The 15,881-nt window shown below is 39.8% G+C and overlaps 1 protein-coding gene across 3 annotated transcripts in view; it reads left to right on the top strand.

Annotated features, from left to right (window-relative positions):
* The window catches only part of LOC124127569 (sodium-dependent glucose transporter 1-like), a 38,857-nt gene extending 24,122 nt beyond the window's left edge, over nucleotides 1–14,735 (top strand). The window contains exons 2-5 of one of the 3 annotated variants that reach the window (XR_007219573.1): nucleotides 7,390–7,518; nucleotides 7,793–8,084; nucleotides 10,505–11,994; nucleotides 12,167–14,735. Coding sequence is in view for 1 of the 3 variants with exons in the window: in XM_048390632.1 (XP_048246589.1) it covers nucleotides 7,396–7,518; nucleotides 7,793–8,084; nucleotides 10,505–11,586 (1,497 nt within the window). In the remaining 2 variants the exon portion in view is untranslated. Of the gene's footprint in view, nucleotides 1–7,389; nucleotides 7,519–7,792; nucleotides 8,085–10,504 lie in introns of all 3 variants that reach the window. The other 2 variants (XR_007219572.1, XM_048390632.1) reach the window with 2 other exon arrangements.
* The last annotated feature ends 1,146 nt before the right edge of the window (nucleotides 14,736–15,881 follow it).

The following is a 15,881-nucleotide window of genomic DNA, read 5'->3' as shown; positions in this document are numbered from 1 at the left end:
AAGGTAAAATTCAGTCAACGTCAATGTATGCATGACCAGATCTTTTAAAACGTTTAAAAATACATTTTGCCTACGGTCAAACTATTCCCAATCGGGCAATGAGACCTATTGCGGGTACCCGGGTAGGGTCGGGTAATAGGGGTTTGGGTACCCGGGTAGTAAATCTGGACTCGTCCCAGTCTTAATGCCTTAGTTCAACAAAAACTATAACTTATATAACTGCGTTTTGTCCAGTCAGTAAAATAAAACATAAAGATCCTGCACTTCCATAATTCCAACACCGACTATCATTTACAGGATCAATGCAAATACAGCTAGTAGCCGATCAGCAACCGATGTTCGGAAGAAGTGGAATGGCATTAAGTAAGTCCATTAAACGTACCTAACGTAAACCTTTGGCTATCTTCTCTAGATTCTACATATGTAACTCTATGTTATCTGATATTCAATATACTACTGTAGTAGAGTAATGGTACTTATGATGTATTATGTATATCCATATCATTTGACATTCTAAAAATATATGATATTTGAAATACGCCAAGTAAGTATGAGGAAGATATTTGCAAAACACCTTAAAATATTGATTGAGCTCAGCACCTCAGATGGCTGAATCAGTACTGAGGAGTATCAGGTTCATCATCCATAAATTACAGTGAGTGCCCATTTAGATTTGCATACATTTTCTATTTCAACAAGTTTGATGGGTTCACACATTTTTTTTATTTCAACAAGTGTGATGGGTTCAAACATTTATTATTTCATCAAAATTATGACGGGTTCATACTTTAATGTGCATAATAACAAAGTGTATATTTTTAATATTGAAACAAGATGTAATGAAGCTTTTGAATGGTAGTCTGAAAGATTAGTCTTTAGACATCGGTTCGATTCCAGTCAAAAGCAAACACGTCCAGAATCATTATTAACTGCATGTATTGTTATTTTGTGATGCAATGTCATATTTTTAATATCATCATTATTGTTATAATTGTTGCATGTTTTCTAACAACAAATTACCTCAGTAGAAATATAAAGATTATTTTTAGTATTTAAATTGTGATGTTATTGGGACATGTTCACGGAAATAATAATTGATCATGATATGTTGCACTTAATATGATATTTAGAAACTACAGAAATATGTAATGTAATACATTCCAGATGTATACCATGCAGGAAGATAGGTACATGCATGCATAATTTCACATACTATGTATATTGATACTGTACATGTACAAGTAATTACCAGTCATGTTACCTTGACACATTGTACTGGGTACATTTGAAAACATGTTCACTTTTTTTACTGGCTTAACTGAAAAATTATTGCTTACTGATATATATTAGTAAAATACTACTACTTATTCAACAGTTGCCAAACGAGAAAGAAGGCCCAAGAAAATAGAATAAGTTGGTATCTCAACTGAGTCTTTTTAATTGAATCCAATGTACAACATGTAATGTTTGGACATTTCTGTAATGTGAATGCTACTTTTGTTTGCAGAATGTCTGGATGAATAAAAGAGTCAGTCATCTGCACAGCATCAATGGAAATAGAGAAGCCCATAGAAGAGAAGCAATGAGGAACAAGAGAAGAGTAGCAGTGAGTGGTAAATATTTGAAATTATTCTGTTTGGTTCATCATGTTCATGTAACTATTCTGCAAATATTTCTTCAGTTTGCTTGTTCTTTATCACCGTGTTGGCATGGATGGCCCAATTATGTAAGGCACCACAATTTGCTGTGCATAATTGCATCCCTTGGGCTTGACAGAAACCGATGGTCGTGGGTTTGAATCTAGGTTCGCCCCGAATATGTTTCTAGGTTTGTCAGCATCATACACTTGCTTGTGGGTTTCATCAAAGTGGTAAACATCTAAGACCTGCATTACTTCCCTGCTTTCTTCCCACATCAAGCTAACACACCGTGATATAACTGGAATACTGTTCAAAGTGGCGTTAAACCCAACTCGCTCATTTAACACCACATCCAGCAATAGTTCGGCTATATCACAAGGATTATAAATAATCAAATTTCAAATCTTAACCAGAAAAACCAGTGATTGATGTGATGAACTCGATCCAGGCGCACCAATGATGACTGTTATGGACAATATCCCACGTCATTGGGGTACGATTTTGAGCGATCAATGAGCCCACTTACTACCTCATCTATTACTTTGGCTTGTATGGCAAGCATAGGTTGCTAGGAACCTTTTTAAGAGATGTCAGTTAATGATTGTTTCAACTCATCAACATGGAACAATATATATCTCAAATGTTTAGTATTTAACAAGACTCATATATGATAAATTAAGTAAATTTGCTGCCTTCTATCTGTAAGTACATGTTGCAACAATTCTTTTTTATTGCTACAATCTTTCTACATAATTCTGCAGAAACTGAAGCCCAGCTTGAGATCCCTGGTTGAGTACTCGAGGTTGTCAGTCTGGAAGGACCCCTCCAGATTTAAGAAGTGATGAGACAGCAATGAGGAGAGTCCTGTTATTTCAATGGAGGCCCGCCGAGAAGCTGCATGCTGGGACTAACTCACAAAGGCAGGTCTGGCCAAGTCGGAGTGGGACCCTTCAAGGACGTTGAAGAAATTGTTGTCTTTGGCCATGTGGTAATCACTTGAAAGGAATGATGAATGGGACTTATTGTCTATAAATGTGGACCCAAACACCAAATAGAATGTTCACAATTCTACTAACACAATGCAACAGGGATGGAGCCCATCTGGCCTCCCCTCATCCTGGTTCCTGTTTTCCATTGCAATATAGAAGGAAAAGGAGATTTGAGGGCAAGTAACTCTGAACTGGTGATCGGAACTGGTAATCCCTGGATAACTAACCTTCCCATGATGACCCGGGAAGATTCCGGGGTAGAATAGGTCTTCAGCAACCCATGCTTGCCGTAAAAGGTGACTATGCTTGTCGTAAAAGGCGACTAACGGGATTGGGTGGTCAGACTCGCTGACTTGGTTGATGCATGTCATCGATCCCCATTGCGTGGATCGATGCTCATGATATTAATCACTGGATTGTCCGGTACCGACTCGATTATGTACAGACTGTCGTCATATAGCTGGAATATTGCTGAGTGCGGCATTAAACAACAAAGCAAACCAACTGGTGAGCGTGGTCTGCTGGTGCTTTCAAGCAAACAGTTATCTTGCTCTGTTATGAGTATTGAAGAATAGGAGGAAATTGCATACAGCATCAGGAACCATCATGTGAACACTGTTCAATGTGTGATATAGGCATATAAATAAAAGAAATTGATAATTTGTTTGTTGTTAATGTTTCATTAGCCAGCTGTGTAAATTGGGATGTTCCAAGATTTTACCCCCATTTGATAGCCACAGTTATCTGATGAAACCATGCACTGCTTGGACCTCTGAGGAATAACATGTGTTTCCTTAGCTCTGGGAAAGTCTGATGACACATTGATCTGTTATGTCAAAGGTCAATGTCATAGCCAGACAAAAAGTTTGTTTATGGTCAAACTCTTCCTTAGGGCAGGGGTAGAAGTTGGCAAAAGGTCATGCATGACCTACATATACTTAATTTTACTCGGAAGTGCCTTTTCCTGCAGAAGTCTAAATAACTCTCATACATATAGTGGTATATCATGTTCATAATTTTGTCAATGTTACATTAAATTCCACCAAAGGACATCATATTTGGTTTTTGTGCTGGATAGCTCTTTAAAATGTTTTCGAAATATTTGTCACAGATATTGAAGGTCAAATTCACTGTCAAGGTCAAAAGTGATAACTCATGAAGGGTTGACGTTTAAGATCAAGGCAATAGTGAAGGTCATTCATAAAGTATATTTTCTATTAAAATGCCTATTTCTGGAGATATTTGTGAAGTATTATGCATGCAGTATTATATGTTATATTATTTGAATACTCATGTATGAGCAGTGGTAACAAATCACAGTCACCTAATTTCAATGAGTATCATAAGCCATATTTTCATTGTTGCATATAATTCTTCCTTGGGCCTTCATAATTGGTATAAGTGTTATGAAGCCCTTTACAAGTGTTTTTGAAATAGTCGCAACTGATATTGAAGGTCAAATTAACTTTCAATGTCTTTCAATAAAAATGTTCACAGTAACTGAGGAAGAGCTCTCTGTAGTGTGATGAAATGTCACATGTCACCTGCAGAGTGAGGCATATTGTGTTTCAAACTTCAATGAAGCTGGTATGTCTTGATAGAACAAGTACCGTCACAAATAATCTTATTATCATCTCACCAGGACCAAAGGCCAAAGTGAGCACACAATCGATGACTTAATACTTTCACTCAGAACAAACTGGAAGTGTGAACATGAAATTTAAGGATATCATCATACATGTATTAGAACTGATGTTTGTTCATTAAACAGCTTACCATCTAAAAAAGAATTATAGATGAAATTGAAAAATTGTCTTCTACAAAAGTACATGCCCATAGATCTCAACTTTAAGGGGATATTTACAACTAAAATAACACAGAATATTACTACAGCTATCTGATTTGCCCACGCTAACATTATTTACTAGAATAAAGACATCTCGAAAAAATGCATCTCGATGTCTGCTGGATACCTTCAGCAATTGTCAATTTTCATGGTAAGTTTCTAATATATTTTTAGGTGTTTCACACTTAACTGAACAAAATTGTGACATTTTGGGGGGAAACTCAGAATGAGGTATCTGGTGGGGTATCCAGTGCCAGATCCTTGGACACCCAGATTGAGGTATCCGGTGTCGGATACCCTGATTCCAGGAGGCAGGCTTTCCGGTGAGGTGTCCAATGCCAGATACCACGGATCTGGTATCCGGCAAGGTATCTTCCACCGGATACCCGGATGCGTTTTGGGTAAATGTCTGGAGGTATCCGGAAGGGATCGGGATACTGGAAACTGCATTTCTTTTGGCCAAACTGTTTCTAAACACGGGTAAAGCACAACCAGCAAACAAACTATTATATCCATAATGAATCGGAGATGTAAGTATCAAGATAAAAAGCGCTGAACATAACCAATCCAACTGTATCATTAGAGATATACAACAAGCAATGTGCAATTATTGAGGAGGCAAATATTATCATAAATACTTGAGAAATATCTGAGTGTACATATAAATTCCCTTATGTTTGAAAATCATGGTTACAAAAACATTTTCAATACAAGAATAAGGTAGCGAACATGTACGCGATAACATACATCTTATTCCCTAACACAGAATGTAATGACACTGTACAATGACAACCGCCGGATTTTGCCGAGCGGTGTCGGAAATAAAGCCAGGGGGCGGAAAGGTCACTAGACGGGGACACGAGCAAAATACACTCAGGTGACACTCGTCAGTTTTGGTCTCTTCTCCATTTACGCATTAACAATTTTCGAAAAAAAATAATTGTTCAAAAGAATTCTTGAAAGAAATTGAATATTTTAGGAAACATGTGGAAATCTGTTGGTGCCAGGTCTGGCGAGTATGGAGGGTGAGGAAGCTCTTCAAACCTAATTGTCGCACAGCAGCCTTTGCAAGGCGGGAGGTGTGAGAAGAGGTACAACAAAAAATCCGGTATATAAATTGGTTATATGTTATTGGAAAATGTTGGTGGCCTGATATTCCACAAACGGTGCGTCAAAACGCAGCCATTGTCGATTTGCAATGTCTTAAACGGCATTGTTTTCACACTTGTTCAAAAATATCATTGTGGAAAACCGTAAAGCAAAATGCACGTGCAAGTTATGGCATTCGTATCTCGTGGTGGTGGCTATAAAAAGGCAATCTTAAGCCAATAATTTGTCATTCAATTGTCAACATTTTTCAAGTGTGAAAATGCCGAGACTCAGCGCTACCGATCGGAACATCGCCATAGGACGTATATCCAAAGAGGGGAATCGCAGTCTTCTGTTGCGCGCCACTTCAATGTCCACCACAACACCATTTGCCGCTTTTGTGACCGGTACACACAGTTCAATTCCACTGCAGACCGTCCGAGAATCGACCGACCGACCAAGAGTTACCACCCCTGCACAGGATCGCTACATTTGACTGTTCCACCTACGTCATCGCAATGCCACAGCTACGGAGACTGCAGGACGCATCCCTGGTTTGAGGAGGATATCGGACAAGATTGTCAGGAACCATCTTTGCGTGGCTGGAATCCGACCCAGAAGACCAGTTATCGTCTCTGCTTTGCAACAGATCAATCGACAATGACGCTTGCGTTGCTACCATACCTTACAGCCTTGGAATTTGAGAAACTGGAGACGAGTGTGGTTTAGCCATGAATCACGATTTCTGTCATCATGGAAGACAATGAGCGTTTTTGCCCCACATTGTGTACGTGAATTCACAAATTCGGTGACGGTAAAGTCATATTTGTATCTATGATATTAAATTAAATATATCGACTTTATTAGGTACAATAAATTTACTAAAAATCTACCCGTGCGTCTCTTTTTTTGAAGAGTGTAAATGAATTTGCCCTAGCTATTTTTTAATATGATAAGTGATCAAATAATATTGTTCAGAAAAAAACCCATACACAGCCTGCCCAACTGGCGGAAAAGTACTTTTTCATAGTTACTCATATTTAATTGCATCCGAATGCTCTTGATTAAAACAACTCGTGTCTGTATCAGTGTTATATGGCAGTGCATTTATTGTAACTGCATTACATTTTTCAGTTAAGACTCGGTAAAAGTTCATTGCATTGTATTTGGTGAATAAAACACGAATATCCCCGTTCATAAAATGACTACTTATTTGTTTTGATGTCAGTAAATAAATAATTGTTAATTCCACAGAATGTCTTAAAATAAAACACGAATATCCCATGGCAATGTTATGTTAGTCTAGCCTACAATACGTTAATCCGCTGTCAGAAGATGATGATGATGAAGGTGATGATGATAATGATGATGATGATGTAGGAAATGTCAGTTTGAGGCACTTTCTGAGTGGCCAATTGTCTTTTGGGGACATGGTTCTTGTTGGGAAATGTCCGACTCTCAAGACAGGTAGTCCTCCACCCGACGATTGCTGATGGACAACAACAGGCATACCCAGCGCTACTTAGCAAATTTAAAATAGTTTTCTGCTCAAAAACAATAACGAAAACCCTTCGATAATCATAACAAATCTCTGCGAGTACGTAATACGATTCCATCAATATCATGAGCATGTGTTTATGAATCATGATGATGTTACCAGACGTTCGCGGAAAGGTGATGTTACATGCCCAAGGTAATCACCGGTAAACTAGGAAACAAAAGTCTTGTAGCTAACTCCCTCCCTCAGCGTCAACAGAGCCGTTCGGTTTTCCTGAGTCCTTTGTTCAAGATCATATACCAAATATGTTTCTTTACATCCATTCAGTTTGCCATGGGGCCTGAGTCCGTCAGATCAACTTCCGGAACAGTTCACTTCCGGCAGCAACTACAGGATCCCGAGTTCCGCCGGAAGTTCATCCACACCTTGATACTTTTCTTTGCGTTCCTAGCCATGGTAAGTCTTGTGTATGTCCACTTATTTCATTATACAATTAACCTGCTCTGAGGTTCAAACTGCAAAAGGCAAACGTTTTTGGATAACTCTTCCACTTAGATATTTAACAGAAACACACATGAGGAAAGGTGTAAGTTTCTTGCATACATAACTCGAATATCGTTACAAATTACCCTTGATTTTATCAAAGTCGTTGTTAAATTCGCTAATTCACTGTGAATTTACACATGATCAGTCACTGTAATTTCAGTAAATACCTCCAATATTTTTGCAGGGTATTAGCCGTTCCCAACATGGCCCGGCGTTCTTGGACTTTGCCCAGATCACTGGGAGCAATGTAGAGGAAGCATCAGTCTTCTACACGTCCCTCGCGGCAGGGGGACTCGTGGGATCAGCCATCATGGGTGTCCTCATTGAGAAAGTAGCCAAGTACAGGCAAGGCCTGCTGGCCATTTTTACCCTACTGAGCACTGTCAGTGACAGCGCCTTACCATGGAGTACGAACTACGTCTTGACCATTTGTCTATTTTTTCTCAATGGGACAGTAACATCAGCTTTTGATTCAGGTAAACTCTACTCATTTGTTGGAAATACTTAGCAGCAATAAACATATATACTTACGGAAAAAAGGAACTGTGTTTCATATAAAGTGGTGTAAATGTTGATCTTGAAAACAAAAACATAATATTTGGTTATTCGTCTGATCAATGTTTTATTTCAACAAATTCAAAGACAGACCCTATACACGGTAACAGGAGACATATTACCACACCCTAAAAGAGGGTTGGTAAACAATCAATTAACAATATCAATGTCGGGTGTGACCTCTATTGCTTTGACAAAGTTGAGGAAGCGGCGGCGCATTGAAGACACTAAATATGAGTGAGTGAGTGAGTTGGGTTTAACGCCGCTTTTAACAGTATTCCAGTTATATCACGGCGTGTCAGCTTAATGTGGGAGGAAAGCCCGATGTGATGCATGTCTCAGACGTTTACCACTTCGGTGAAACCCACGAGCACGGGTATGGTGCTGACAAACCTAGAAACATAATCGGGGCGAACCGGGATTCGAACCCACAATCATAGGTTTCTGGCGTGCCCAAGGGGGGCAACTCTGCACAGCGAATCGCGGCGCCTTAGACGACTGGGCCACCCGTGCCCCCACTAAATATGAACTAGAGATCGGTCCAGCTGATCTTGCGTTGCCGCCTGTCATAGGTGTCCCTACATCTCAGCCCAGACATGGGGAGAGAAGTGGTGAAACAGAACAGCAATGTTATGCTTCCTTTAAACAATCGTTACTGTTGTGGAGGGGTATTATCCTGCTGAAACGTGATGGTACGTCCGTGCATTAGCAGAAAGTGTAGAACATGATCTGGGATGATGACGTCCTGGTAGCATTCAAATCAATCTCATTAAAATCAGATCAGTTCTCGCTGTGGCTAAACAAAGATCTGAGGACATCCCATTAAGGGTCACCTCAGAACGACCTTTCATCCAACCAATCAGAGCGTCGCTTACCAGATCATGAAAGTGACAGTCGGAATGTGTTAGTATTCCGAACGACAGTTACGGGTTTTATGATTATATCCATACAATCTAAGCCATCTATAAGTCATTCCAGAATATTCTTCTCATCAGTTTTAATTTTTTTAATCGAGAATACGTCAAAATATGTTTCGAAGCGTAGTCACCAGTTTGAAACTTGTGTCGTAAAGCTCGAGAAAGCTGCTTTCTGATTGGCTCATGTCGATTTCTTGTCGGTCATATCATTGGTCGGTCAAAATTCGCGAAAGGTCGTTCTGACGTGATCCGTAATGGGATGTCCTCAGATCTTTGTTTAGCGGTAGCGAAAACTAACATCTGATTTGATGAGATGAATTGTGATGACAACCCATACCATTACCCTTCCACCCCCAAACAGACCACGTTGAGTGACGCAACCGTCGCTAAACATTCTCTTTGATGCAAGTAAACCCTTGCCAGAGCTGTCGAGATGAAACTCATCTGTGAACAGTTTTCTTCTGAAACTCAAATGTTGTCTACACCAAGCTAAAGAGTGACGTGGGGCTGGATCTCGTGCTCCCTCAACTGTTTGCTTAGGGTTCTGCCGCAAATTGATCTGAACCCAGGAATTGCCCTGTTAATGTGGCAGTTTGGTGACGATTCGGTAGATACACCAACCGAATATGGTTGTTTTGTTGGCCTGATGTCACATGTGGACGACCGGCCCGTGGCAAGTCATGAGTGTTGCCCTTGCTGTTGATAACGTCCCCAAAGAGATTATGATGTGTTTCGATGGACATTAAAATGTCTGGCTACTTTTGGCATATCTGTTCACAGCATATCCACGACGCATACACGCTAATTGTCAGTTAGTCGTGGAATTGCGTAACAGTTGATTACGGTTAAACAATTGTGTTTTTATTAGCTCATGATAGCTTCACAGTGATTGTGTGTTGTTCGTGAAAAACACATGTATGAGTGTCATACTCCAAACAAACACGTAAACATCCAATTTGTGCGCCGTGCATGAACTTGCATGTGCAAAATGAGAATCACGACTATAAAGTCGAGGAGATGTCTTTATGAATAGGTATTGGAGGATGCATTATTTAATTGCAGGATGGATTGATTCATATTGAGCCATATATAAAGCACGGTTACTTTTTTCCGTTGGTATATTTTATGACAATGTATCACAATGGTCTCAACAACGTGAAACTATGAACATTTCTCGTCATTACAACCAGAAATTGATGTGATCAATGTAACAATATGCTGTCTGGACCACTATTTGATTATATATTGTATAAATAATCAGGATATCATTTAGGTTGTTATTTGCATTTGTTATTTGATTAGGGGATAGCGATAGCCTTAACTTATATATATATGTATTTGGTTGCTTATATATTCAGTAAAATCTAATTATATATTTCAAATAAGTTTATATAAAATGCTAAATGTAGGTATGATGATTTCAGGTGGAACTTTTGACATGATGCACACGTGGGGTGTAGGAGGCAAGATGTATATACGGATTCTATCCTTTCTCTATTCCGCCGGAACGATCATAGCACCGTTCACCGTGGAACCCTTCCTATCCGAGAAAAAAGACTACAACGCGACCTTCTGTGACATACATAACTTCCCGCAGTCTTATAACTACACCGACGGACATGTTGCTGTCATCTTGAATGAAACAACATTCCCTATTCCGGAGAGTTGTCTCCCTTCCGAAAGTCGCATTCAGTACGGATACCTGATAGCAGGAGGGATCAGTTTGCTATCAGGAATCATGATTACTGCAGAATGCTTTTTAAGTCCTCAAAACGCGAAACGTGAAACAAGAAATGAGAAACTTCGAAATCCTAGGGTGCTTCCCAGATGGTTGCGTCTGCTTGTCCTTGGGAGTGTGGGAGGCCTCTATTTCTTCAACTGTTCTTCCATCAGTGTCATCATTGGCTACATGATGGCGTATTTTGTAAATGACCTTGGATGGAGCAAGGAAAAGACTGCCAACTTAACATCGCTCTATTGGGCGAGTTTCGCAGCCTCTCGCTTGCTGTGTATGCTGTTGGATCGAATCCTTAACCCTCGTCAGCTTTTGTTTATTTCTAATGGTCTTGGCGTATTGTCTGTAGGTGGTCTGTGGCTCAGCATAATTTATAAATCCGACCCAGGGATATGGATCTGCATGGTCCTTGCAGCTTTAGGAATGTCAGCTATATTCCCAACTGGACTTGTGTATATTGAAAATGACGTGATGAAGGTATCAGGGGTAGTGACGACAGTCATCTGGATAGCAGGGAGCTCGCAAGGAATTCTGATGCCTTTGTTGCTCGGTTACCTCCTTCAGATGGTATCCTACAAATGGTACATCTACCTCGCTTTAATCGAGGCCGTTGTGGCCTTTGTGTTTTTTGAGTCCCTTGTTCTGATTGTTAAGACGCTTGTGACGAAGTATGGCTCTATTGAAACGGAAAATACAGTTGATGAGGAGGAGACATTTATTGAGAAAAACGATGGAACAGAGAGCAATTGCGAAACACGATTGAACGTTTAGACTTAACTTATACAAATAGTGAGTGAGTATGGTTTAACGCCGCTTTTAGCAATATTCGAGCGATATCACGGCGGGGGACATCAGAAATGTTGGGAATCGTTTCAGCTATATCCTAGCATGTGTGCATAATAATTAAAGGGTTCTGGTTCTGACAAACCAAAGATCATACCAAGGGGACATCTGTTATTCGAACCCACGAGGAGTGCGGAGCCGTGAGGAGTGTGGAGTGGAGAGGAGTGCAGAGCGGAGAGGAATGGATATCAGTGGAACGACTTGGAGAGGAGAGGAGAGCGGAGAGGAGCAGAGATTAGCGGAGCGACCTGGAGAGGAGAGCGGAGCAACCTGGAGAGGAGAGTGGAGCGACCTAGAGAGGAGAGAGGAGAGGACAGCAGAGCAGAGAGGAGAGCGGTGCGGAGAGGAGTAGAGATTAGCAGAACAACCTGGAGAGGGGAGCGGAGTGGAGAGGAGAGGACAGCAGAGCAGAGAGGAGAGCGGTGTGGAGAGCGGAGCGGAGTAGAGATTAGCAGAGCGTGTTGGAGAGGAGAGCAGAGCGGAAAGGAGAGGACAGCAGAGGAGAGAGGTGCGGAGAGGAGTAGAGATTAGCGGAGCGACCGCGAGAGGAGAGCGGAGTGGAGAGGAGAGGACAGCAGAGCAGAGAGGAGAGCGGTGCGGAGATGAGTGGAGAGTGGAGTGGAGTAGAGATTAGCAGAGCCTGCTGGAAAGGAGAGCGGCTCCATTGTGTATTCATTTTCGGCTCCATTGTGTATTCATTTTCGGCTCCATAATGTATTCAATATCGGCTCCATTATGTATTCATTATCCAGTGCAAGAAGAAGGAAATGATTATATATATAAATGTGTCACACTTTGCATTTACAGTGGTTAAATGCATGATTGTAACACATGTAAACTAGCAAGTCCAGCCTCATTGGACACAAATGTACATAAAACATATCAGTGAAAGTATTGTAGCATATGATCATCCCTTACGTCAGAAAGCATAAACACCATTGCCACAAATGCTATGATTGACAAACAATTCCAAGCATGAGTTCCGAAGTTGATACTTCAGTTTATGCATTTAGTTTGATTGTCGTAAGTCTGTCTGAAACTGTCTGTCCACACAAAATGGGTTTGAAATATGGACATTTTCTTTTTTTCAAATGTTTACTTGCCTTAGAATGTTTATGTATTAATTCGGAAATGAAAATGTGTTTGAACAGTTTATTCTCTCTACTAACCGGTACTAAAATAAGAGGATCATAAATGTTTCCACTGTGTGAAATATTGGGTTCACATTGCTTTATTTTCACATGTACTGATAGCCTTGCCATCATGTCACGTATGACCTCATTAACCTCTGGCTAAGCGAAACACGATTATGCAGGTTGACACAGTTCCATCAGGTCACCAGTGGAGTGGAGTGAGTGAGTTAAAATTTAACGTCACATCAGCAATATTTCAGCCATGTCGTGATGAGACAAAATTATACATTAAAATTACATATATTTTAGACTTAATAAAAACCTGTCATCGATGGACAGTACAATAACTAGAATATCACAGATTCGATTTAAAACTAGTTGAGAACATTTAAAAAAACAAATTATCAGGAAACAACACTATAAACACGGGCTATAGATCACCAGCAACTGAAGGTAGATCACTAAACTAGGGACCAAGGTGACTTACAGTACCTTTGCTACCTGTATGAACTCCAACAGGATTTACACCATCACTTCAGCCGGCGGCGATTGTTGTCAAGTTTAGCCATCAATTAAAACAAATATATCATGATTAAAATGTGGTTGGCCTAAATTTACTTTCAGTGATGTGGAACTTATGTACCCTCTCAGGGGGACAATACTTTTACAGTACTTTAACCCCTTTGGAGGATACGGCCACTAACAATCTCAGTTGCTTATTTAATCTACCAATTTAAAAACATTTAGTTTTTACAACATATACATCACATTGGGTCAAATAACTCTATTGCCTTTCAAAAGTCAATGATTAAACAAGAATTAATACTATTAAAAACATCTTTAATAGATGATGATTTGAAATATGTATCCCTTGTGATGGAAACATCAACACCGCCAAGCAGGACATGCTTGAATGTGATACTTTCATCACAGAGGGATACAAAATGGATGATCCTCACCTTTCAATAAATATTCATGTTTATATCTTGAATGGCCAATACGACATCGTCGTATAATGACCTCTTCCAATCTGGACTAATAACCCAAGTAGGTGTAAGCGATAGTTGGTTTTATTATATGTTATTTGTTAATACCTTCTTGGGTGTCCCATTTCTTTTGTATTAGACTTCTGATGTAACATCTAATTACAGGTTTATAATCACTGTATGGAATGACAAGTGGTGTCACAGATTTGTTGAGTGCTGCTTTAGCAGCAGCAGCAACCATTGAGTCCAACATGACTGGGTAACCAACAAAAGACGATGTCGTACTGGTCATTGTAAGATTGTTATGTAATTCTACAATTGCTCGTAAAAGATGATGTTCATATGAAATATTCTTAATGGCCTGCAGACAGGAAAGGGAATCGGAAAATGTGATGAACTGTTTATGTTTTTAATATTGCCTGTGATTCTGCCGTAAACATTGAACTGTTATTTGGTAATTGTCAAGATCACAGATAATCTTGTATGTATTAATTAAATGTTAGTACTTTTGATAGATGTATTGGTATGGTTAAATTAGTATATTGAGCTTGGCGGGTGGTTTTTGAATACTGTCAGGTATAACTGGGTAATTTCAGGGAAGCGTGACTGGATACGGCTGATAGCTGGGGAGTTTATTGGTGTAACAATAGGGAGGTCAGGGGTAGCTTGGACTTTGGGGTCAGTTTAAATAGCAGGGCAGGGTAATAATTTGTACAGTCAGCCAGAACCAGTATGTTCATATAAGGCATGGACTGACATTGTGGGAGCTTTCTTCTCTGGTTGGCTGTCCCGGAACTGACCGGTCATCCTTATAAATAAGGATGTGTAAGGAGAGAAGTGTCTCCGAAACTGTGTTAGGAGCGAAATATCTCCGATTAGTGTGAGCATCACACAGCATGCCTCTGTGGGAGTAGGATGGCTACTGACGTGACATTCACATAACGGGCAATTTCATTGAAATCAGGTCAGAACGACCTTTCTCGAATTTTGACCGACCAATGAAATGAGTGGAGTGACAAGAAATCGACATTAGCCAATCAGAAGGCAGCTTTCTCGAGCTTTAGGACACTAGTTTCAAACTGGCGACTACGCTTCGAAACATATTTTGACGTATTCTCGATTAAAAAAAATTAAAACCGATAAGAAGAACACTCTGGAATGGCTTATAGATGGACAAGATTGTATGGATATAATCATAAAACCCGTAACTGTCGTTCGGAATACCCCGTGTCAAATATTTCGTGGTTGCATGATTAGAAAACACGTTTCGGCTGTCACTTTCATGACCTGGTAATCGACGCTCTAATTGGTTGGATGAAAGGTCGTTCTGACGTGACCCCTAATGGGATGTCCTCAGATCTTTGTTTAGCTGTAGCGAGAACTAAGGTCTGATTTTAATGAGATTGCATAACGGGCACCCTCAACTCCATTCTCTATTACGAGGAAGTGTCCTCTTGTGAGAACTGTTCAGTTGACATCAGAAATGCTGGAGGTTATGTGTACAGTTGATGTGACAGTTGCGTGGCTTTGTTGTTGTACATCCATGATGTTATTAATGTGTATTATTTGTGTTATTATTAGGACATTTATATTAGTGTTGTGTTAGTATTGTTAGAAGTATTAATATTAGTATAGTAGTATCGTGTTAGTTGTATTGTTAGTTGTAAGATATTAGTATTAGTAGTATATGTTAGTATTGTTACTTGTAGGACATTCGTCACAGAAGTAGGCTAGGATAAGTTACGCTAGTTTAGTTAGTTGTGTTAGTTAATTTAGATAGTTTACATTTAAGTATTGGTATTGGGGTTTAAAGGTAGTTTAAGGGAGGGAATAAATCTTTTAAAAAAAACTTAATTTGTGTTTGTGGTTATTTCAATACGTGCCAGTAAAGTTGATGATATGGTTCTTGTTGATAGGTAAATATAGACGTGTAAGTATTGTAAGTGCTTCTTAATTGCTTATATTCTTGATGATTCATTAGTTGATAGGGGCGGTCGGGTAGCCTAGTGGTTAAAGCGTTCGCTCGTCACGCCGAAGACCCGGGTTCGATTTCCGACATTGGTACAATGTGTGAAGCCCATTTCTGGTGTCCCCCGCCGTGATA

Source organism: Haliotis rufescens, unplaced genomic scaffold (assembly GCF_023055435.1).
Source record: "Haliotis rufescens isolate VD_foot unplaced genomic scaffold, xgHalRufe1.0.p SCAF_9, whole genome shotgun sequence".
Taxonomy (NCBI): Eukaryota; Metazoa; Mollusca; class Gastropoda; order Lepetellida; family Haliotidae; genus Haliotis; species Haliotis rufescens.
The sequence above is the reverse complement of the archived record's forward strand: the minus strand, read 5'-3'. Positions and strand labels throughout refer to the sequence as shown.